We start from the raw sequence: 26,469 nt of genomic DNA, 5'->3' as shown, positions 1-26,469 counted from the left end.
CCAGGGAAGATACACTGCACTTTAACCTCATAATTATTGTTTCACATAAAGTGAAATGCTGGAATATGAAACCAAAAACCAAAAACTGTCATCACTTCAAATAACATACAACCTGCACCTTATGTGTCTGTATATATCGGCGCCACGTTGGTTGCAAATGTGTGCATGTGTGTCTGTATGAGGCCTTATGCCCATGTGTTCTCTCAGTATACTCAGAGAATCAGTACATTTATTTTGGCATTATTTTAATTCTTTGATTACAATTCACTACTGAGCTCTACTGCTTTGCAAAGCTGCTGAAAAATATACACAGCCTTTGTTCACGGCACCGCTTGGATTAATACTCGAGGGGTTTTGGACTAGGCAGGAGCCATCAGGAGCCAAGCAGGCCAGCCCTGACTCACTGGTGAGGCTAAATGTTAGATATGCAGATATATTTCATGTGATGAATCTGGTGTCTTGCTGTCTTAGAAAATATGCGAATATTAAACAAGTTTCTGCTGATTCCTCTATCAGAGGCACAGATCTACTGTGACAGCAAGCACAAAGCTGAGCTCGGATTAAACGAAATGTCCTGTTTGAGTTCTGCAGTGTGTAACTTTGAGTTGCACAGCCTGCTGCACACATATTTTTTGTCATGTTCCCGTGAGACACCTAAAAACAGATTACCTTTATGCGTCTCAGCGCATCCAAGAGAAACTAAGCTCCTGTTAGCCTGACAAAGTTGTTATTAGACTTTCCTTCACTTTCTTATCCCCTGTTTGCCCCTTGCTGGTGTATTTTCTCTTCATATTTGCACAGTTGTGGATCGACAAAGATATGAATACAAAGACAACACTGAATTGGTCTGTGTCAGCGCTTGTTTTTAAGCAGGATTGAGACTTTTAGCTAGTGGCAAAAATCAAGACACTGCAGCTTTGTGCTGGTAGCTTCTCTGCTGACTCTGAGGCAGGCGTACGGTACAGATGGTCTATCATACTTTTGTGTGTATTTGAATCTTGAAATTAGAAAGTAAGTGAACAAAGTGGTTACCCACACATTCGACCAGTACTGTGTAGCACAACATTCATGCCTGGCTCAGGTTTCAACTGAATGACTTCGAAACCAGCCAACCGCAGAGCTTCATCGAAGACCTGGGGTTGCTGATTCTTAATGTGATTACATGAAACTCTCCTGTTGATACATAAAGAATCTGTTGGTTCCTCAACAACAGAGCCACTCTATGAGGGGCCAGACGCAATCTCATAACGAGAATACACCTCTCGGGACAATTTGTTAAAGGTTTGGTGCTGGGCTGCAATGAAATCTGTTACCAACAGGGTGCGACCTCAGCGACCTCACTGCTGGGCTTTAGTTACATTTAGGGCATCATATGCTTTCAAAGAGGGGAAATAAGACAATTATTTATTATCACCCACCGCTAATTCTTTGGTGATACAAAGCTGAAGTCAGCTATTCACCAGGTTCTTCAAATTTTCCTGTTCCACCTTAAATGGTGCAGCAGTTGCATTCTGCTGCTTCAGGCGTCAATAATGCTGGACTGTTTAAGGTGGAAAAGGAAAGTTAACTAGCTAGCTATTGAAACATCAGCATGCTATTTGGAATTTTTATGCTTGTTATGAAGAAAATAACCATAATACATCAAAATAACATTAAACTAAGACAATACAGTGGTTATTGTAATTTTTCTATTGGAGATTCTTTGGTCGCTCGCGCAGCCATCTTGCCGGTTTTTCTTTTTTTCTCATAACACTCCGTTTGGAGTGTGTCTCTGAAAAACCTCTGTTTGGAGGCCCATGTAGCCCCAACACTTCACCCTACCCCTCTATCTCAACAAAAATTGGGACACCCTAACCCAAGACGTGAACGTGCAAAACAGAGGGCCTATGTAATTTTTTGGGATTTGGAGATCTCTCGTGTGGAACTGTTAATTGCATGCAACTTTTGTAAAAAAATACATAAAAAAAATAAATAAATAACTGTAGAAAATTTTGTCACCCTGGTTGTGCTTCAGACCCCTTTCCCCAAGTGGATGAATCTGATGATTGCATGCGTGTTGAAAGAGTATTCAAAGAGAACCTGGTGATGGGCGTGAAGCCTGATGATGTCTGGTGATGTCTACTATTGTCATCATATCTTTATCAGTACATGTAAGACCTAAACATTGAGCCAGACTTTCTTTCTGAGCCCGTGTGTGACGTTAATATGTAAAGACTTATGATGTGGACCGAAAATCTGATAAATCTGATCTGACACTTCTGACTTTTAAATTATTCTGACTCACAGCAGCATATTCACACCATATTTTAGTGTGCTTGTTTTCCTGACCCAGTAATCCTACTTTTCAGACCTTACATGCCATAGGTTAATGACAGGCCTGCTGTCTGTTGGACACCATTGACAAGTGCGCCTTCGCCCCCTACTCTGAGATCTTCCTTCATGAGTTGATGAATTGGTTTAGAAATTACACTCCCCAGTTTGTTCACAACCTTTTAAGTCTACGTTCACACCTACATTTCTTATGGTTGTCCCCAGATGTTCTCATTATGAGATCACGTCTGGCCTGCGAGACTACTATACCATAGACCAGGGGTGTCCAATCTTATCTGCAAAGGGCTGCTGTGGCTGCAAGTTTTCATTCTAAACAAGTGAGAGGACATCTGATTCCACTAGTTTAATCAATGGCTCAGCCATCAAACAAATGATCATGTGATCTCCTGCTTTGTAGAAATGAAAACCTGCAGCCACAGCAGCCCTCTGCAGATAAGACTGGACAGCCCTGCCATAAACCACAGACCACCGTTAGATCCCCAACAACTGAACCACTTGACCATGTTTTTAGATCATAGAACCACATTACAACAGCATCATTAAGGGTCTGTGAATAGCAAAGCGGTGATGTAAAGCATGTTCATTCTCCCCAAACCAGCAGTGTCTGGTCTTTGTTAACACTTGAGATGCTTCTTGCTAGACATGTCGTTCCATATCCTGTGCATCTCCTCTGGTGAGATCTGGTGCACAGTGACCACCCTGCGGTACCGGCAGAGGCTGTAGCTCATCTTCCAGTGGTTGAAGCCACTGTTCTGGATGGGGTGAACCCCCAGCTTGCGCAAGCACATGCCCACATACACGTCCTCGAGGTGAATGAGGGCCGTGTGGAGGGAAGTCTTATAGATCAACTCTGCCATGTCCCCGGAGAACACGTACCCAGTTCCGGAACAGAAAGGAGGGTACTTGCTCTCGGGGTACATCTCCCTGGACATGTACCACTTGCTGCGAGTGTCCCGGATGGGCCCTCCGTTTATTACATGCCCTGTGAAGAAACGTTGCCTGGGCTTGGCATTTGGTCTCAGGAGGTTCAGAACAAGATTGTCCATGTTGACGAAGATGTCACTGTCAGTCTTCATGACATACTGGGCGTTGGGACAGAAGGAGGATACCCAGCGCATTCCCATCAGGGTCTTCAAGGTTAGGTTGTGGTAGGAGTCTTCGAAGTCTTCCACAATGATGTCATGGAAAATCTGACTCTCCTGCTCCACCATCTGGTTGAGCACAGGCTCGGAATTGTGGCCAAGAAGGAAAAGCGTGACAATGCGAATGTCACTGTACATGCTCTCATCGCCCCACGTCTCCCGGATAGCCTGCCGTGCGTCAAACTCCTTGTGGTTGGTGCTGATGAGGATGAGGAGGAAGGGTGCGGTGCCCTCGCACTTACTTGGCTCGTTGATGAGGAAGCGGAAGCCATGCGGGTTGAGAGTGCGCGTACGGATGTTGCTGAAGGTCATGTTCTTCAGGAGCCTGGGTGATTGCTTGCGGATGGGGATGGACATCTGGCCCACGTAGGCGGTGGATGGCCGGGAGCCGCTGAGGTACCAGAGAGCACTGGCCCAGCAGAGCACTGTGAGCAAGTACAGACATGACACCTTTGAGGGCATCTCGCCACTGGCTGGCTTGCTTGCCAACCAGCCCGCTGGCCAATCACGAGCAGTTATTTAAAGAACATCGCTCCGGAACATCAGTCCTTTCCCCACTTAATGTCTAATCATGCTCAGTTGTATTTACAGTTATAGTACCGATAAAATTCAGACAGAGTATTCAAAGACATTGTACCAAAGGCCCTAATAACCCTGCCAATCATTTCAACTGTAGCAGCAAGACATTTAAAGTCAGGCTTGGAGACTTTAATGAAAAATCACTGTCCTTATAACCATGTCTAGTTTGCTGTGACTGTACTTTCCAGTTTTGATCAAACCTTAAGTAATTCAGCGAAGGTTCCTGTCCTGTCTGCTGTGATCTGTGTGCATCTGTCAACGCTGCAGTGCGTCAGTCCCAGTGGTCATTAATAAAGCATGGAGCAGGTGAGAGCTTGACGTCGAACAGCTTAATTTCAGGTGCTTCAGAATGGCATGGTCGGCAGCTTACTAGAAGTTCAAGCAACCTCTTGAAGCAGAAAACATTGCTGCTGTGATGCTGAGAGAGTCAGAGTTCAGATATCTGGCCTCAGCTCACTGTTCCTCTGTCCTTCCTCCTGTCAATCCCGGAGTCTGCAGGAGGGAAAGAAGAAAGTATACACTTTGTGTTGAATAAGGTATAAACATGAAAAGGGGAAAATGGTGGGAGACAGGAGAGAGAGGGTGTCTAGAGTTCAAAAGCTTGCACTAGAACCCTTCTGTGTGCAGGATGTTTTAACTCCAATTAAACAGGAAATCAATAAGAGCCTGCAGCTCAAATAGGCACCTTCTCACTGTTCATTAACCACACCAACACAAACATTCCCCTCAAACTCCCATCCCCTCAGACCATAACACTATATTACTATTATTTTATGTCTAAGATCACATTAGACATTCAGGGTGAAGACTGAATTGAACTTATATGAGGCAGATTCCATTCACTGTGCTCCTCTCATTTCTGCCTGAACTACAAGTTGAATCACCATAGGGTTCCTTCCGCACTGCGTTATTGCAGGTGCCTATGAAAGATGATCCTCTCTTTGTCTCTCTTTCTTTCTACCTCTAATGCAGTGAAGTACAAGGGCACATTCTTTAACAGGGCGTGCATAGCTATGCTGTATTTTTCCCTTTTTTCTTGGCTCTGTTTCTCCTTCTCTCAAAGTCTCTTTCTTTTTTAGTTCATTAAAATTAGAAAGATATAGCTACCAGTAGAAAACACACAGGGTGGGTCTTTACCGGAAAGTACAGAGTTATGAGTCTCTCTCACGCTTGCTGTCCAGCACTTTGCATTTGCAGTATACTGCAGCAGGAAGGTCACCCCAAGCCATTAGTAAAGGCACTGGACACACAAAGGGAAGACGGGAGAAGAGAGACAGCAGATACAGAGATGGGCAATATTAAGCTTCCACATGTGTGACAATTGAAAGTTGACAGCAGTGATGAGTTTTGCATTTTTATAATTAAACCTCTTAGTGAATTTCATTTAGATTAAGCTCATTAGACTTAGCCACAGGATGTCTGCTATACTGTAATTCTAACAGCCTCATCAGCCATTTGAAAGTCTACCATTTGTCCTTAATCCACATTCACTGCTGAATCATCTAGATCAGTGGTTCTCAAACTGGTATGCAAAGCACCCTGAAGTGGTACGCCAGATGAGCTGAACAGATCAGCTCCTGAACAGTTTAGGAGCTGAACAGATCAGCTCCTAAACTGACCCGCATGCGCAAAAGAACAACGCATCACGTTGCTTCATGTGGCTCATCCAGAGGTAAACAGTGCTGAGGTTCAGCTTCATCTTCGCCAGCATCACAGGAGCCATCATGAAACTGTCTGACAGCTGGGCTCATCTCCCAGAATGCTTGCCGTTCGAGCTTGCCGTAAAAAATACACGTTATTCGGCCACGGCCACGTCTTTGGCTCGTGTCCTCGGATTTTTTTAACTGTTTCTTGATGCTGCAGCCTCGGTCTCCTCTGGCCGTGTTCGGCCATTTCTATTGAAACTTCTTTGAACACGGAGCGTTTTGGATAAGTCTCTCCTAATTTTTGTACAGAAATATCACCCCAAATGAGTCTCAGCAGCGCAAAATTATGACGAATGTCGAGTTGGATTGACGTAAAAGCCGCATGAATTCCGATCGGGCTGTTCAGACTGACTCGCATTACCGCAGATCGGATACATATCGGATTTCAGTCAAATCGCAATTGATAATGTCAGATTCAATGCGTTTTTTGCTCTTCACACTGACACACAGAAAAATAAAAAAATCAGGTTTGGGCCACTTTTACCTGCTGTGTAAACGTAGCCTAAATCAACATTATTGATAATGTTGAATAACCGTTTCAGCCCTAAGCACATCAGATTAATTGTGTGGTGTAGCTGAAAACTCAGATCAAGTTTTACTCTTCTCAGTGTAAGTGCCTTTAGATTAACACATGCAGAGCAGTAGTTTGAGTTCTTGACAGTTACATCTGCCAAACCTGAAATGCTCAATGCATTCAAACGCCTCCACAAGCCAGATGAACAAAACATTAGGATCTCTCCGAATAGTAAATGCGTAGCATGTGGGTATTTTGAACTTCACTGCACCTCTTTTATCGACTGGTACATACATTCAATCTGAAACTGCCCTCACAGAAAACACTGACGTTACAAACGAAAGGTGTTGCAAAACAAATTCATTATGATTAAAAAAGCTCCAGCAATCATTGTGTACAGACATGTTTCAAATCACACAGGGCAGCTCTAAACCAACCTGTGGGATCCTGGAATCGATAAGAACAGCCCATTTGTTTCTGCAAGGAAGACAGCAGGTCTGGCCTGCATTGTTAATGCAGCTGAAGAAAATGATGCAGAACTGAGCTACAGGCATTTTCAAAAATCCCTCAAGCTCCCACTCGCTCTAACATGGCAGGAGTAAGTTCGACACATGCTGCCCTGTTTTTGTGTTTCCACATAGCCTTTCCAAACTCTACATAACCCTTAAAAAGCTGCAACAGATGCAGTGTGTGTGAAATTTCTCGTAGTGAGGGTGCTGATGTGGGCAGGTTACTTACCCTTCATATTCTGATGTATAAAATACTGGATCAGGAATCTTACGCTGAGATACTTGGTCAGTAGCAACTGTGTAGTTTTGAGAGGTCACTCAGGGCACAAATGAGTTATAACATGTAATGGAAACCAATAAATCCAGTCCGTATCAGTTAAGATTGATGGCACCTGTCCATGCTGATTTGACACAGTGAATATTTTTCAAAACCTGCCCTACAGGAACACATTGTATGGTCACAATCTGATCAATGGCGAGTGGATGGAAGATTTGACAGCTAGATTAAACAAGGACAGTTCAAGGAAGAAGGACAAGATGACACAGCAGCAGTAGTTCGTAGTGACGTGATTAAGCCCAGAACAAACCAAACTAGAGAGGCTCAAATCCTCAGAAGCAGCAGTTACTGCTATGGATGTGCACAGGTACTTGAGTACCTGGTGCAGTACAATTCAGTTAAATGCAATGATTTTGCTCATAGTTGTGAGTGAGTACGCTATACTGTGCTATTACAAAGCATGAGTGCCTGAATGAGAGCGCACTGCTAAGGATGTGATCCCGAGAATGTATGTTACGGAGGCTAGCTACTCCAGCTGATGTTAGCTAGATCCAGAAACAATGAAAATTATTTTCTCTGACAACCTGTTGGCACATCGTCCACTGAGGACAACAGCGGACAACAGCGATTCTTCATTACAATCCAATGTGATACTTGTTACCTCATTAGCTCATCTGAAGAAGCGGCCTCCGTCATTCATCCAGCACAAAAACCTAATTTCCCTTGGCTGTTTTTGAAGAATAGAAGATGTTTTCAGTCTCTTTTTGTGGCATTGTTTTTCCTTTTATGTGGTTAACTGTATGACTGTTGAGGAATTCTTATGGATACTGAAATATCAAAATTAGTCGCAACACATATCCTTAGTTATCAGCAGCAATAACAAAAGCATGCTGTAATTTGATATTGAGATTGGGAGATATATTGACTGCATCCATATATTGTTTGTGATACAAACTGCATACTGCTTTTCAGTGTTAGTCTGCAAGACATAAATTCATGAATATTCATGCACACCTTAAAAACAATATTTAATACGGTGATTATTTGCTTTTTAAGTGGCATTTTTCCATGAAATTTCCACCACTGTCATTATGCTGATTTCCATTATCCTGTCAATAGGAATTCATATGTAATATTAACATCAAGCTAACAATTATGTCTGTTGAAATTGGTAGTACTATTCACAGACTCTAGTCCTTGTTGTGTACAGTGATTAGCCAACAATATCTCATAGCACACCAGCACTGAACTCCCTCTAAATTATGCTAATTATCCACATTATGTTCCAGGGCACAATTTTTTTTTTCTGCTAGAAGTGCTCTTGCTGGGTGATGCTGCTTCCGCTAAAACCACAACAACAATAATGTCCGAGTATAAGAAGAAGAGCTTTTGTAGTGAACCCAGGTGTCTGAGCTCAAAGCAAAAACAGTTCTGATGGCTTCTCAGAGTGCAATTGTGCAAACTTTGTCATACAGAGGGGAAGTATCTTTGTGTCAGCATCTCACCGCTACTGATTAACACTGAAGGCAGTTCCAGCTTTAAAACTGGTGCTGTTCACAGCCGCTTTCAGTGGAATGGTTTTCATTAAGCCTCAAAAGCTGTTGTCATTTCAGAGTGCAAGTTGTGTTGTACACAACACATTTGATTACGCCGCTCATTAGTAGCTCATTTTTTTGGTACACCGTATTGCTCTTGCTATAAAGTGAGCCACGAGGTGTAATTTACATATTTTGCAGCATTTTTATCATCATATGTCATTGCCGTTTTTATCTATAATTTAACTATCAGGCATTCTGTACTTCATATATTTTTTTTGTTTGTTTTTTAGCCTCTGACAATGAGTGTGACTTCACAGACTGCATCTCAGTACCTTCTTCTGTAAACATTTTCAGCTTTTGGATTCCAAATGAATCTAAGCTGAATGCTGCTTTGTGAAGTGATACCCCACCCCTCCATCTCTAAGCTTGTATATAGAGTTCATGACTAGTACTGTAATGTTGTATTAATTTGCTAACAAGAAACTTGGCAAATAAACACACACACATACTGACGGGGGGCGTACCACATAGTTATGGGCAAAAACATATGAAGATGTGTACTTAAAAAATGGTAACTTGGCATATTTAAATGTTTTGTGTACAGCTTTGTTTTAAAATTGCTCCATATAACTGCCAAGTTGCCCAGTAATTATTTGCATATAATAAGCTGATGTAAGTTTCACTGTGTAAAGCCAATGTTAGATTCTATAGAACCAAGCGTGCAGTAAACACAGCTTTTATGTCTTAACGCCCAGTGCAGTTTTAAATATTTTTTTCTGCTCTAGGCAGACATTTCATTAGCCAGCATACAGTCATTTATTCTCGGAAGTAAATACAATGGAAAGCAGGTTAGCTAGCAGTCTGGAGCAGGGGGAAAAGCATTTGTACTGTGCTGGGCGATTAAACCCAACATTATTGTTTCAAATTACAGTCAGAAAGGAACAGAGTCTCCACAGGCCTACCTCTGACTACTCCAGCAGGTAAAAACGACACATGGAAGCACGTGCTTTCATAAAACGGGTAAAAGTACCAGTTATTCAAATTGCTCTTCTATTTTCTAATATTTTAAACTGGCAAATGTATCAGATTTGCCATGACAAAAATTACTCAGAAGTTTAAAATGGCACACCAAAGGAAACTTTTTAGCCCAGGCTCCTTTAAGGCCCCCTCCACCCCCCCAGCCCGGGTCTCTGAGTATCCAGTTCCATTACTAGCTGAGAAGCTAAGAAATACGCTCAGATGCATTCTGTTTTCTGCAGACTTCTTCTCCTCCTTTCTCTGCTTTCATTTCCATGCTTGCACTCTTTCTCTGAAAGCAGTGAGGGGTCTGAGTGCAGGTCAGGCCACTATTACACATCCACTGCTCCATGCTGTGAGGACATAGAGCAAAGAGCACATTTAAAATTCATGTGGCAAAACTTTCCTTCCATCGTAACCCGGTCTTTTTCCCAGAGTATGACTCTGACATGGGCCTCAGCTTCACCCTCTGTGGTGGAGGCGGCAGCTTCAAATCCGCAGTAATAGGCATTGATTGAGCAGGGTGACCTTTCTGTGAGCGCCCCACACACACCCACTTACAGAGAGAGAGGGCAAGCAATCCACCTCCTCACAAAACACGCTTAACATCAACATCACACCAGCCACATCCTCACAGCAGGCCTTTTCTCAGCTCCAACAGCAGCCACAGCTTCTTCAGCGTGTTACAGCCAGGCTTTTTAAACAGACAATTTAACGCCTCATCCAGGAACCAAACTGAACCACTTGGGGAAAATATCATAACTGCAATTTTACTGATCAATACTGTGATTGTGATTTTAAATTGTGATTATTTTCTATCATTTTTGTGATTATGGCCATTTTCTTGTTTGAGGCTAGACAGCTGCAGATGCGCCAGATTGCCAGTTAGCTGTGGTTGTGTTGTCACACATACAGTTAAATACCTCCATTTATAACTTAGGACAGCGTTGTTAATAATGTAAGCTACAATTCAATCTGCAGCAGTTTAAAAATGTGCTCTTTCAATCTGATTTCAATATGAAAAGCTCACTTTTAAAGCAACAGGTAAAAACAGCCCTTACCCTAAATTTATTTGATCAGCCAAGTCACGATGAACAATGGGAGGGGAACGCCCCCCCTTAAGAACAATGTCCATTTACTGTAAAGTTAAACAACATCTGTGCATGAGTTTATCATGTACAGGATGATCATGCATATTAAAACACACAGTGAAAGGAAATAAACTGGAACTACTGACAGTTTTGTTTTTATAGCACACAAGTTTACCAATCAAAGTACAACACACAAAATATTATATCTAAAATGAAACTGATGCCTCTATCAGTTCATGGTTTTGTAAGCAGAAGCATTTATTTAGGTTATATGATAAAAAACAAATGACAACAAAATAGAAACATTAAAAGTGTAAATTGTATTTATGATAAAGTGTTTTGTGATTCTATTAAATTCAATTACAGGCATCATTATAAGTATTATTCTTATGAGTAGTAGTAGCAGTAGTAGTAAGAGTGGTGGTGGTGGTGGTTATATGGCATCAATAACAACTTGAACAGCAACTAGAATTTTGACTATAAAGCTAGATAGCCAACTCACAGCCCATCTGAGCTTGATGCCTTAATAATTTAATATATTTGGTGCAGTATTGTAGGTGGGGCCTTCTGGGGACTAAAGGGGGCTTCTTGGCCCAAAGGTCTAGCTTTACATTCCTCTCAAAACCAAATGTACTGCTTAGTTCACAACTTCCAAAACACCTTTTTTCTTGTACAACTTAACATTAATATCATTATTATCCAATTACAAAAAATTTACATCAACTGACCCTGAAACGTTTCTGGGGAAATAAATTCCAGGAAAGCAGTGATTCAGATGAAATTGCAGAATTAATTAGACCACAGCCATTCAGTTGGTGAGCTGACATTAGATTTGGTCCCATCAATTGATCAGGAGAGAAAATTAGGTGGGGGGGCAGCTTACCCTTGGGGGCTTCTTTTGCCATGTTACCCTACTTAATGTTGGAAGTTTCTTTATTTTTGAGTAATGAAAGCTTATACCTCATCAACTAGCACTGTGAAAACTGCAGGTCTAAAAGATCACATACCCGCCTTCAAACCATGAAACAGACTGTCGTATGTGGTTTCACTTTATGACCTACTGTTTAGGGGTGTAACAGTTCATAAAATTCAGTGATTCAGTACAAAAGTGATGTCTCAATTTAACACATTTTCTATTTCAAAATGAGCCTTAAATTCAAAAGTTAATGTTCCCATTTTACGCTTATCAGAGCATTCAACATATAACGATATATAAACAATATCTGAAACAAAATCTGTGCTTTATAGTGTTCCAATGTAACACTCTAGCCAGAAGCTATCATGCTAGTCATAATACAATGATGGGATACAATTCAGTATTTGTAATGTTACACCCCAAATACTGTACAAAAAGGATACCACATACCTAAAAAGTCACAGTGACCATCTTGAAGTGTGAATTTTGTCCATCTTATTGATTAGCCTCATAGCAGAAAGTACAAGTGTCATTCTAGCTCTGTTATTGCACTTCTCTTTCTCACATACACATGCGAGCACACACACACAGGGGTTTTCAATTGCTGGGTTGGTGCTTTCTGTGGCTTTGTCTCAAACCACATACACAGAATGGAGGGCACAATAAAAGGCATATTGGATGCTCGCCCTGTAACTCTGTTCTCAGATTAACAGACTGTCTTTCTGTGTGTGAAATGTTGTGAGAGTGTTGAGCTGCTAGTGAGCAACGATGGGTAAAAGGGGAGGGGTGATATTTTGATATTTGATATTTGCAATGTCACATCCCTTATACGGTACAAAAAGTACCCCACACAGCTAAAAGGTCACAGCGACCATCGTGAAGCATGACTTTTGTCGATTTTATTGATTAGCCTCATAGGTCCAGTGACCTCGAACATATCTAGTCCAACTCAGTCAGCCTGCTACACCTCTCACACTAAACCAAACACCAGAGCGTTAGCAAACATTTGACATATATTTTCCTTTTTTATTTTTCATTTGAACACAGCAGCAGCACCTTCACATGTGAGAAAGTTTTATCTTTGGACCCACAGAGGTGCTTCAAAATTACTTGGAATAAAATCTCTTACATTAACTTCCATTAAAAGTTAAGAACATTTTTGCCTTCTGCTTTTACTATTTTGGAGATTGGTGAAAGTAAATCTTATGTAAACTTTACCCAAGATTAGCACTGCCCAGTTTACATCAAAAGAGGAGACTATTCTAAATATATAATTTAATGCAAGTTGGAATGTTATTCATTGAACACTGTGCTTTGTACATGCGTACTGTGTGGCCACAAGAGCAAAATTGACCCAATTAGAAAGAAAATATTTAGGGTTCCCCAGAGCTTTAAAGAGTAATTACACACTAAACTGCAGAGCCGTAGTACCACACAGACCCGGGCTGTGAGACCCACACTCTCAGCTCTGGATATGATATTATAGTGATTGGGATGCTAAGTAGCCACTATACCTTGTGTTTTAATTACATGGAGGCTCAGAAGGTAATGTTTTAAAAAATTCTCAAATACTATGTGATCATGAAATAAAACACAAAGTCTGTGGTGTGGTTGAGCGTTGGCTGGAAGACAGAGGCTGAATCTCAAATGGTTCCCTACTCCCTATAGAGTGCACTACATAGGTCATGAAACTGTGGCTTCTACACTGAAACAGTGCGCTAAAAGTCAGACACAGAGTTAAGCAGCTTTGGCTGAACATAAATTGCTTTCTATTAGATATATAATGCACTATTTGGTTATAGACTCTGTGATTCCATGACCTACAAAGCGTGCTAAGTAGGGAGTAGGTAGCCACCTGAGATTTACACTGAGAGTCGGGCTGTGTGAACGAGCGGCTAATCAGTCAATTGTGTATGCTTAACGGCAGCCTGCAGTACCAGAACATACATAGTACTGAAATAACCAACAATGTTACCATGAATACAAATAGTTTTTTTTGATAAGTGTTTCTTTCATCTAATAATAGTAATATAGTAGAAGTTGAATCCAACATTTAATCCTGTTCTAGTCAGAGCTAAAAGTGCAGGTCTGAAAGTGTGAGGTCTAAAGTTGTGGTGCTGCGTCTCTGCAGTTGGATATTACTGCTAAACCTCATTGTTTTTCATTGAAAAGCTGAAATACATTGCTTGATAAATTATGTCAGTCTTTTTTAAATTTTAACATTGTTTAAACTGTCAAAGTTGCATTGTGGTCTGTTTCATGTCTGCAGGACCTCCTTCCGGTTCAACATTATAGGTGCGCATGATGTGGCTCAGGATGAATCTTTAGCTGTGTCCCAATTCAGGGGCTGCATCCTTCAAAGTCCGCTCTGCGGCAGATTCCCTGTTTGTGTCACAGCACCGCTGTTCCCACCCTTACTGCTCCGTCACAAAACACCGCTCTTATCAACTTATTTTAAAGTTCTTTAAAGACGGAGCCAAAAACTTTGATTTTAGGTTTTTATTTTTTCATTTATTAGAGCTGGAGATGCTTCTTTCTGTCTGCTCCTTGCTCACTAAAATGAAACGAGACGTTAGCGTAAGTTTAGCTTCAGAGCACATTGGTTTTTTTTAACATTTGTATCATTAGCTATTCGATTCAGTTTAAACCCAATAGTTATATTTTAAAGTGTCTCCTCAGCCGCCGTTCGCTCCTCTGCTAACGCCACCGGGTTCCCGAATCTTCGCTGACACGCAGTGAACCTCTAGATATGTTGGCTGCCGTTGCCGTGGAAAAGAAGGACACCTTTCTCAGCCCCATATGAAGGAGCCTTTGAAATGGGACAGCCTAGTTGCGCCGCTGTGACGCAATCGGCCTTCAAATGCAGCCTCTGAAGGACGTAGCCCCTGAATTGGGACGCAGCCTTTGTCACAATATGCAAATTAGTCAACCAATGTTACCACCCACTGATGACCACGCCCTCCTGGTGCTGTGCTGAACAAATTTGAGTTTGAAATATGGGAAGTATGAATGCAATACAATGTTGTACATTTGTTAATACCAGAAATTACCACTGCTGCAATAAAGTTAATTTCTGCTAGCCCGTCTGAGGGGTTTTCAGTGTCATATTTGCACCAAGCTGATGATGGTGCAAGTTTACTTTCTTGCACTGGCTGTAATGGCACTTTAACTCAAGATGGGTTAGGAAATGTGTATGCACAGTGTTTGTGCCCATTCAGTCCATCCATCTGTTCTCATTCCAGTGAGTTTCTCATTCTCTCCTTCTCTCTGTTTGTGCACTTATGCTGAGATAAACGCCAGGTGTCCACTTTTGGTACTTTTTACCAGATGTTAAAATGTCCAGTTGAGTCTCGCTCTAAAAGCATTCCATTTGGTGAAGTACATTGAGTCCCATTCTAGCCCTGTTACTGCACTTCTCTCTCTTTCTGTTTCTTTCTCTCTCTTTCTCTCTCACACACACATGCGGGCATGCGCAGAAGTTTTCAATTGCAGGGTGTATGCATTCTGTGCCTTAAACCACATGTCCTGTATTAAATATCACATCAAATTACTACAGCACCACCATGTAACATTTATTTTAACACACAATGTTAGCTAAATAAACCAAAGACGATTATCCGATTATCTTATTAACTGTAGAAAAAAAAAACAACAAAAAAAACATACCAGAAAACAGCCAATGGGGTAGTACTAGCAAAGGGGGGGGCCAGTATGTGGGGGCAGGGGGGGGTTGTTGAGAACCAACTGCTGTGAACAATTCACACCTCTCCACAAAGACAATGGCTGACAATGGCTCCATTTCAAAAATTCCATTTAAAAAAGTGATGTAAGCAGAAATACAACTTGGTAGATACAACTTTCAAACTTGCTAATGTTCTCCAATGTCATGACATCAGGCTGTAGCTTATTCCTGATCACAGTGCAGCCATCACCCCACCTATTCTAATGCTGCCACCCCTATGGTGATATTACTAGATATAATTAACCAGAATACTGGATTCACATAAACAACAACCAACACTGCAACAACCTTCATTATAAGAACTATAAATCATTCGTCCACTCACCACAAGCACTTTGGCCCAGTGTACACAATATAAAAGTGCTGTCACAGTGGTCATAAAAATGCTTATGGTCCATTCATGTCTTACCTTCGATTCACTGAAGTAACATTAGATTTCAACTTTTGTAGTAAAATTGACAACAACAGAAAACTTTTTTTTTGGCTTTGGATGGATAGAAAATGACATACTGTATGGATGGAATCTCACTTTTAAACATCCACAGTTACATCTGTTAACTGCAACCAGAACTTCAAATGCGAACACTGATGCAGCAATAATAAACTGAAGGCTAATGGCGCATAGCAACAGTTGCTGTGCAGTGATTGTTGGGCCGAGAACAGAAGGCGGAGCTTGAAGGAGAGTGTAATAATTTGATTGGCTATAATACAGTGACAGCCTTCACAGAAAACAAATCAAACTGCACTGTCTTAAAAATTTGGATTAATAAATATTCTTTCCCAATTTGACTGAGTAAACTTGTCATCACCCCTGATTTGAATACATAAAAAGCTCGATTTATCACCTACAAAGGCGCAAATCCTGGTCTCTTCCGGTTTTATTGAAGAATTAACTCTAAAAAAGGTGGAAATTGCATTTTATGGCTACTGCGAAAGGGCTTAATGCACTACAACAACAAAGACTTTCAAAGTGGTACTTCTAAACATATGTTACATGGACAAAAGTATTGGGACACACCTCTTAATCATGAATTCAAGTGTTTCATTCAGTCTCATTGCCACAGGTGTATAAATCAAGCCATGCAGTCTACCTTTACAAACATTAGTGAAAGAATGGGTTGGTCTAAAGAGCTCAGTAAATTTGAGCGTGGTGCTGTAACAGGATGGCACCGTTGCAACAAGTCAGTTCTGGATTTCTTCCCTCCTAGATATTCCACAATCAATTGTGAGTGGTATTATTGAAAAAGGGGAGCGTTTAGGAACCACAGCAGCTCAGCCTTGAAGTATGAGACCACGTAAAGTTACAGAGCAGGTCGCTAAATGCTGAAGAGCACAGTGCATCACAGTCACTTTGCTGACTCAATAACTGCAGAGTTTAAAGCTTCTCTGGCATCAACATCAGCACAAAAACTGGCCTGGGTTCATATGGCTGAGTAGCTGCATGCCACGCGTCGGATGGAGTGGTGTAAAGCATGTATTGTGACGAATCACGCTTCTCTATCTGGCTGTCTGATGGACGAGTCTGGGTTTGGTGAATGCCAGGAGAACATTACCTGCCAGACTGCATTGTGCTTTTCAGAGATTGGCCAAGAACCCTTAGCTCCAGTGAAGGGAAATCCTAATGCTTCAGCAGACCAAGACTTCTTGGACAATTCTATGCTTCCAACTTTGTGGGAAGAGTTTGGGGAAGAACCTTTTCTGTTCCAGCATGACTGAGCCCCAGTGCACAAAGCAAGGTCCATAAAGTCATGGCTGGGTGAGTTTGGTGTGGAAGAACTTGACTGGTCCTCACAGAGCCCTGACCACGACCCCATCGAACACCTTTAGGATGAACTAGAACAGAGATTGTGAGCCAGGCCCTCTCGTCCAACATCAGTGTCTGACCTCACAAATGCTCTTCTGGATGAATGGGCAAAATTCCTACAGACCCACTCCAATACTATTGCCCATATAGTGTATGTCTTGTACATGACCAGTGATGAAGAACCGAGTGGCTGACTCTAGCATTTAGTCCTTCCTAATCTGCGCTGTATTGGACTAAAATGTTATTGTGTGCAAAACAAAAATAAGTGCAACAATTTCCCCAATTACTTCACCAAACGTAATCAGACACTTGGCATTTAAAGCGCATTCCTGCTAATTTTCTGTAATATCCCACTCAGGCCTGGCTTACGCACAAACAAAGCTGAGCAGTAATGAAGCAATGCTGGATAGATGCCAGACGCTGATAATGAATGACGAAGGGGACAGCGGCAGTGATGTATGACAGTGTTAATGTCTGCCTCCCCTATAAAGCCACAGGGCTTCAAACTGAATGGCAATTACAGCACGGCACTGACACTCTTTCTTTTTCTGTCTCTCTCTCACCCCATCTCACTCTCTCTCTCGCTCTGTGTCGCGTCAGTGTCATTTATCTGGTGTCAAAAGACAGGAGTGGCTTAAGGGGTTCTGAGAAGGGACATTTGGATCATTACTAACACACACTCACACACACAGGGTTTGATTTTGTGAGAGCAGGCCTGCGCCCTGTGACGGTTAACTGAGTTACCGTAGTAACAGCCCCCAGTGCCAGTAAAAACCCATTTACTGCCAGTTTAAAAAAAAACAAAAAACATTGTTCATTTATTGATTTATTTCTCGCAAAGCACAGCAAGACACATGAACATAACTGAACTTTTAAACATGCTGGGTGATGTCACATCCCACATCAATACCACATTTACTGAACCTAGCAGAGGTGAGATTGTAGAAATATGGAAATATCATGCCTACAAAAAGCCGCCTATCATGTTGTGCACATTTGAACACATCTGCAGACCACAGAGTCACGTTTCAGACATCAGACTAAACAGCTTAGCGTCTTGGGAAAAACACAGGTCTCAGTTCTTGTACAATCAGGCTAAGCTAAGCGGCTACAGAGACCACGGCATCGGTCAGGAGACACAGAGAGATTTTGACAGATAAGCTTATATTTTACTATGTAGCAGTTTCACAGTGACTGTGTGAAATAGAGCTGTGTTTCTGACAATCCAGTGATTAGGCTGCTGCTAGGCCTGTCACAAACATGAAATATTAGCTGTTGATTAATTGTCATATAAATAGTTGCAATTAACACTGAATGAAGCTACTAAAGTACAAGCCTAAGGTGGCCAAAATCTTGCCCTATGAAATGGGACAACACTAAAAAACAAAAAAAACATTCTTCATTAACAGCTACCAGCGCTGCTCTGTAGACGACCCGGCCCGTCTTCAGTGATAGAGGAGGGAAAAGTTCAGCTGGGCTTTAGTTACATTTAGGGCATCAAATGCTTTTGAGAGGGGTTTAAGACAATTATTTATTATCACCCATTCTTTGGTGATTTAAAGCTGAAGTCAGATATTCACCAGATTCTTGTTCGAATTTTCCTGTTCCACCTTAAATGGTGCAGCAGTTGCATTCTGGCGCTTCAGGCGTCAGAACTGCTGGACTATTTAAGGTGGAACAGGAAAGTTAGCTAGCTAGCTACTGAGACATTAGCATGCTATTAGTGATTTTTTATGCTTGTTATGAAGAAAACGACCATAATACATTGAAACAACATTAACCTCCGTTTGGAGGGCCATGTAGCCCTAACACTTCGTCCTACCCCTCTATCTTAACAAAAATTGACACCCCAACCCTAGACGTGAACATGCAAAACAGAGGGCTAAGGGCTAAGTGGTAGGGGCGAGGGGTGAAAAGGGACTGGGCCTAATATTACTCAGCATAACATGGTAAAGCACCAAGTTAGAAGTTAGAATTTTACTGTTTTCATAAACGCCATGATGTCTCCATGAATGTATTTACTGCTTCTATCTATTCAAATTTGTTTGGAACAACCCAAACACCCAATTCACATCGTGCTTGCTGCAGAAATCTTAAAGAGTGTGGAAAATTGACTGCAGTTCTAAATACTTGTGATCAATTCAAATAATTATGATCATTGCAAACAACTGTGATTAGGTGATTATGTAATAACTGTGATAGCCCTAACTGCCACTCAGTGACATATAGGATTTCCTGAAGGCCTTGAGTGACGTTCAGTGCGGCTAGACTAACCATGATAGCTGAAATTGTCTCTGTTCTCATTGACATGCCAACATGTTCCCACTGGGCAGAAAATAATTTAACATCACCTTGTGTAGAAAACTATGAACGCCTCATCTAAGGTTAAACTGTAAGCCTTAGTATTATTAGCATTAGCTCATCAACTGATTTAGGCCACAGTGGCTACAAGATTTCCCTGCACTTTTGAATATTACCAGAGCAGTTTTTTTTTTAAATAAAAACAAAATCATGTTAATAAAAAAAATCATGCCTGCCTGCTACAAAATGTTCCTCTGCGCTACTGAAGTTGTTAGCCCTGTCGGTCTCCTTCAGCTAAATGTACAGTGTAATTTAAAGAGTACTTGTATCTACATACATGCTAGGCTTGTGTGATATAACAATTTGGTCATCCCTACACGATCTTACACTGCCAGGATATCCAGTGACAGTAACTGAGTCTATTATTTCACTAACTGCGCATAACTGGCACTTAACTCTTAATTTTCCTATTTTTAAAGTACGATTAGGCTTTCTGGTTAGTTTTGCAGTTATTTTTAAGTAACTTGTAAAAATACCTTTTTTAAACAGGCACCATGACCTGGTTATGAACCCATGTGCTGTGACCACAATTGCGGAAAGAAAACGGTTCAGAAGAAAAAATACCACGCTCCAGTCTGGCAAATTTTTAGATTCAAATCCAGTGAAAAGGGTCGGCTACTCAATTCGAAAGATAACATAACAAACAAGTCGTCACAAAAGGTGGTAACACTTCGAATCATCGGAATCACCTAAGGTCTGATTTACACGTCAAACAACTTTAGTTGCTTAATGTGAAGAAAGTGATTCACAGCGCGAGTATTTTTCACTAACATTTGTCACTGCACACCTCATCAGCAGTGATCAGACATTAGAGCCATAACACCTCAAGACCAGCTGTTCCTCAGAGATGCATGTGAGGGACAGTAGCTGCTGCTCTACCAGTTTCCTTGGAGGAGTGGAAGCTGGAGGTAATTTGCTGTTCCTGCATCACAGCAGATGACGGCCCTGTGGTCAAACAACTCAAGTGGACCCAGCAGAGTTGTTTTAGACACAACTCAAGTCTAGGAGTGACAAACTGAATAAAAACTGAGAGCACTAGTAAACGTTTGCTTACAATTGGCAGCACGAGAGGCAACTTCACACGGCCCAAATCAAGGCTGACCTCCCTCAGCATTCCCTGATAACGGTAATAAGCAAGTATTATTATAATAAGCATTATTATTATTATTATTATTACACTTCACGCATTATTGAATTAAAACACTTGTCCAGATATTATTCATAACTAGTTGCTTAACAGAAACAGAAAAAGTTGTAGGTCAAATTTATGCAGAAAATTCAAAAGTGTTGAAAAACTTTCAAACACCACTGTTTACTTACATTATACATAATATTTACAATGCTCCGACATATTTTGGTTAAGTTATTAATTTAAAGCTATTTAACATTTAGCTTTGTTATTCACACTGTCTGCCATTTGACTGACAGACATGCACAGCACAGTTCCACAGCAGAAGAAAACAAATGCTGATTTATTTGATCTGTTTTATATTAACTGAATTATTATTTCTCTATGCTTTTACATATTTATACATATTATTATGTATCATTTAGATAATTTAGATGTTTAAAATCAGTATCAGTGATATCATCAGTCAGGCCCTATTAGGGATCATCAAAAAATTACCAAAAAAAAAAAAATGTTGCTTCTACTATTCTTCTTCTTATTATCAGTGGTTTTATCTCTGTAAGTACATCTGCTAATGCTTCTGGGCACATCATCAGTGATGTGCCTGGAAGCACCAGCAGATACTTACAGAGACAGCAATAATAATAGCAAAACATTTTGAACATTTTTAGACAGTTCCTAAATCTGAAGCAGGCACAGAAGCAAATACAGAAATAGTGTGTGAGCAAAATCAAAAGGAAAAAAAAGACACCCTTTTAACCTGGTTTAATCGATTACCACAGATACCTGACTAAGAGGATTCTGATACTGGCACAGGCTACTCCGGTGTTAAGGCTTCTGCCCTCTTGTCCCACATGAATACTATATTGCAATTCACTACAAAAGCACCAGCAGTTGGCTGTCTTGGGATGCTGAGTTGTTGCCGTGGGATACGAAGCTGGACAGCGAGGTGGCAGAGCAATTAACCTTCAGCTGTACACTGTCCTTACCTGCCACCAACGTCAACGTGTGCAAGAGGATGTGTGTGTGTGTGTGTGCTTGTCTGTGTATGCAGTGTTGAATCCACTATCACTGGTTGGACCATCTGTGACAGATGGCTTTAAAAACAACACGTGTGTGTGTGTGTGTGTGTGTGTGTGTGCACCTGCACCTGCGTGCATGTGTGTATCTGTGTATGTGTGCTCGTACTCTCTCCTGAGAATCACTGTTGCTGTGACTTCTACTCTGTCCTCTCTGAGCAGGAGGTCAGCAGCCCAGAGTAGAAACACTGCAGGAGAGCTGCAGCAAAACGGTCAAAATAACAAGAACAGCCTGTTTAATTCTAAGGAATAGAGAGAGCTTAGAAAACGGCCATAAAAAATGAATCATGACTTCATGAATTTTGGGTACATAATTATGACTTCATGGTTCAGAGTGGTTTGGTGTGAAATGCTCTGTTCTACAGAAACTTGCAGTCAGAACTGTTCACAGTGCTGCTGACGTCTGAGAAGTTTAATGCCTCTAAAAGCTCTCTCATAACTGTTACATGAAATGGTTATGAATACACTGTGTGATGCCTGAGACATTACAATAGTTTTACAACAGCTTTGATATCGTTGCTTTCCAAAAAACCCAAGTATCTCCATTTTTTGTGCTGGTTCTATGTTAGATGCAGGTTAGAACTAAAACCTACAGGAAGGTAGATCTCCAGAAGAAGGGCTAGTAATGAATGACCTGAACCCTTTTAACTGCAGGCTCATTATTCAGTTCTTCAACTTCAGACTTAAATAAAAATGACACAGTAACTGCTGTAAAACTATTGTATACGTTCTGCTGTTATGAGAGTGAGGAACTGAAATCCAGACCCTTAGGGTTAAAGACAGGGGTGTCAAACTTAGCCACTGACAGGACCACATTAAAAGACCTCAACAAACCTGTTATGGTTTCATTTTACTTTTACTTTACATTTTGCCGTAACCTCAACAGGCCATTGTTTATCCAAAATATACCAAAATTACAACAGCAAAAAATACTGGCTCTAATTACTTGAATGATTCAAAAATGATTTTAAATAAAAACATATTGTTTTATATAAACCAGTAGACAACACTAACTGCAGATAACTGTAAAACCTCTTTAAATGTCCCCACTGTACAGTAGGTTTTTTAAAACCGCCCATTAGCTTAAACTGGACACCTGGCATCTTTTTTTGTTTTGTTTACACATTACATTGCAGTGCATGCTAGGAACTGTAGTGCAGCACAGTAAAATGGGCCAAAATGAATAGAAAATAAAAATAATTCTGTGGGCCAAATAGGGTTGTCCTACTGGCACATGGGGTTTAAAGAGTTTTTAGCACGATCTGTAGCTGAGCTGACTGACGTTTACAGCTGAACGTCAGTGTGATGGTACCTGCTACATTCCTACCTAGCTGAGATGGGAGGTGCCTAGTAATTAGCATCTAGTGAGAGGATTCGAACACAGAGAAGCTGATGGTGTCAGATGTTACTGAAGTGTGTTCCTTTGATCCTGATCTTGTGTCGAAGACACTTGCTCCCGTATGTGGTGGGAAACAGAGTGAAAGGAGTGAGGAAAAGTGTGTAATAAAATGGGTCACGCTGGCCTAGATCTAACCAGTAACATGAAGAAAAAGGGAGAGAGAGTGTGTGGGAGAGTCTCATGATTTAATAAAGGAGTTCTATGTGACACATATGTAAATGTGTCAGTGGTCCACCTTTCCCTTCTTATGTTCCTGTGAGCATAGCTCTCTTTTCTCGTCTTCAGCACACAGGTTCGCGCTGCGCTCTGTTCTGAATACATAAGAATTCGAAGAGCACAGGAAAATATTTCAATTCAAAAAAGCCCATTGTTTTTAGAAAGGGATTAGGGAGGATGCTTTACGTATCAATAGGAAGGGAGGGTGGGTGATATGAGCAAAGCGATGGTCACTGCTCTCTCACATTTACAGGCATTTCCCTCTCAAAGCACAGAAGGGAGGAGACTATTATAATAAATCATCTACTCCCATTTACTTTACTTAACGTCTTAAAAGCTCGTCTTACTTTTGGCGCTAACGTGGCTACAGATGTTTCTGACACACATTCGTTTACTTTTGATGAAAAAAAAACACCTGTAAATCCCTGTCATGTCACATTACCCAAAAAGGAAATCAATCAATTTTTCAAAATTTCAGCGTTAAATTAAGTCAATCATTAACAGAGTCATTCAGAGTGGTTTGGTGTGAAATGCACTGTTCTAGAGAACCTTACCGAGTCAGACTTGTGCACAGTGGTGGTGATAGGAACCAGACGTCTGAAGAGTTTAACACCTCTAAAAGCTCACAGAAAGTTATTGCATGAAATGCTTATGAATACACTGCCTGATGGCCGAGACATTGTTTTATTGTAGTTTTGAGGTAAAATTATAGCCTTTTTTTTTTTTAAAGCACAGTCGTGTCTGATTTACTGCTGTTTAACCATGATCAACACTACATATAAAGACTCAGAAGGTGTGCAGGTACACTGGTGGTTTTGGGTAGTAAATAGAATGGTTATATTTGTGTTGTAGACATTGTGACTCCTGTTTCTTATCAACACCACTGTGAAGAAATATGAATGTGGAAGTTTCTCTAGATCTGAGCATTTCACATCAAACCACTCTGAATGGCTTTGTTTACATCTCAACCACTGAATTATGCAGCAGTTCTGAAAAATCTGAGTAACGCTTCGATGTGATGAAGGAAATAAATAAAGGCTAAAACCACATACTTTCAGAAAAACAATGTTTTAACTGCTAATATTTTAAGTAAATTTTACATTTTACATTTTCAAAGAGCAGGTTTTGCCTAAATAATGATGTCATAGCCATTCAAATGATTTTTAAAAGCACATATAAAACTCTGGCTCTGCAATCCTTGCCATAGAAAAGCTATTCCTTATTTCGTTATTTCTGCATGCTGTACTTTCTGTGGTTTTAGGTTGCGCGTGGCAGAACTGTCACAGCCATTGTTTGATGTACTGCACACAGCTGAGAAATGCACACATTTCCCCAAACAATCTAGGCTGTGTTGTACCAATAAGGTTTAAATTAAACAGAGTGTGTTGTTGTTTATAGACTCCCTATAATTGGTTTATTTTTTAGTGATAAATGCATTTGTTTAGTGCTCTAAATATACTGATTATACACATGATTTACTCAGAAAAGTGTTTTGTCATGTAGTTTATCACAATAACAACAGCTTGTCATCTTGTTGCCCACGTCTAAAGTCATCTGTGATTGCAGCTTTCTCTACTGTTAGGCTCTGAAAAGTGTGAAAGTGTTCTCTTATTGTGGAAATGACTTTTATTAGGTCTTTCAAATAATGCAGTTTCAAAGAATTTTGTGGGATTTGCCTCAAAAACTACAAAACCATACTTTAGACTTTAATAAATCTGGAGGGTACTGGCTGTGAAAAATACTACTGTTATGCTACTGAAGAAATGCTAAAGGCTAAAGACCAGAGAAAACTGAGGCTAATTAGAACTAATGCATTTGTAGAAAAATGAGGTGCAACTCATTAAAAATAAAAAACAACCCATACACACTGTATATTGCTGTTAAAGTACTGGCCCAGTTTTAAAACCCAAGCTGCAAATAGAAATCTTTTTTCCAGATGATACACACAAACATGCCACTCTGTTCCATACAGAAACCAGCCAATTAATGCAAATTTATGCAGCGCTTTTCATAACAACAGATGGTCATGGATAGATATTTTTTTCTGGTTATGGTCTGTATTATATAAAAACTGTTCATGAGGCTTTTAAGGTAAAGAAATAGGCCTCATTAAATTATAACAGAACAGAATGGTATGTAATGGAGTAGAAAGCACTGAGTGCTCCACTGCCGTTGCTCTGATCTACTAGCAGTTCACTCTAACTTCATTTACTTGTGTATCTTGGACTAATGAGCTAAAGGCATGCAACAATATATTAGTGGAAATCAAATAACCCACAGCGCTCACTGTTTTAGACGTAAGCTCTCTGTCTGGCATTTTACAGCACAGTATGGCATCAGTAAGACACAGAAACTTCATACTGCCAACAAATTATAATTGTTAGGAGATAAAATTTTAAGGAGATAAAAATTCCCACAGCCAATGTGAGCCATAATTTAATATGACTTAATATTTTAGTGTGGGCCTTTTATTTTTCTTAATTTATGAATTTATTTTTTTATAGAAAGTTTTTTTGTGTGTGTACTAAGACTTTACTCTCAGGCTAAAGGTTAGGTTCATCTGTTTCTTACAACATAGAACAACACATTGTGGGATTTGCAGATAATTGTCTTTATCCTCTAAACAGGTGTCATTTTAGCTTCAGTAAGCGGGAACCAAACTTGTGCTGTGGTTTGTGGCACATTTGGCCTGGTAACTAAGCTATCGTTAGCTTTGTCAAAATACTAGTCCCAAACACCACATTAACAGAAAACAATACACAGAAAACCTTCTCAAGAACAGTTCCTGAAGGGGACACCAAAGGTGCTGCCAAAAGTACTGTTGTATTAAATATATACAGAGAAAACCCTCATTATTACTATATTATACTGTTCTTTGTGTTGCATTTTCCTAATGACACCATTATGAAACATTTCCATAAGCACTTCATTCCTTTCTTATAAAAATTTTATCAAATTGGCTTTGATATTACTGGAGTCTTTCTACTTACTTGGCATTTTGATGCACTGTAAAATGATCAAATGTAAAAGTGTAAAAGTCCAGAACGCTACGAAGCCTGCTGGAAACTTACTTAATATTTTAACATAATGTTTGTTGTAATTATATCTTTTTATGAATT

General features: G+C 40.4%; 1 protein-coding gene across 2 annotated transcripts in view; it reads right to left on the bottom strand.

The window, feature by feature from the left end:
• Positions 1–1,836: 1,836 nt before the first annotated feature.
• b3galt1a (UDP-Gal:betaGlcNAc beta 1,3-galactosyltransferase, polypeptide 1a) overlaps positions 1,837–26,469 on the bottom strand; it is a 37,449-nt gene continuing 12,816 nt past the window's right edge. The window contains exons 1-3 of one of the 2 annotated variants that reach the window (XM_036569959.1): positions 6,710–6,838; positions 5,190–5,292; positions 1,837–4,544 (exon numbers count right to left, since the gene is read on the bottom strand). In XM_036569959.1, the coding sequence (XP_036425852.1) occupies positions 2,946–3,935 (990 nt within the window). In that variant the 5' untranslated portion in view covers positions 3,936–4,544; positions 5,190–5,292; positions 6,710–6,838 and the 3' untranslated portion in view covers positions 1,837–2,945. Of the gene's footprint in view, positions 4,545–5,189; positions 5,293–6,709; positions 6,839–26,469 lie in introns of those variants that run through there. The other variant, XM_036569958.1, reaches the window with a different exon arrangement.

This window comes from Colossoma macropomum, unplaced genomic scaffold, assembly GCF_904425465.1.
Source record: "Colossoma macropomum unplaced genomic scaffold, Colossoma_macropomum, whole genome shotgun sequence".
NCBI lineage: Eukaryota > Metazoa > Chordata > Actinopteri > Characiformes > Serrasalmidae > Colossoma > Colossoma macropomum.
This window is presented reverse-complemented; position numbering and strand designations above follow the sequence as displayed.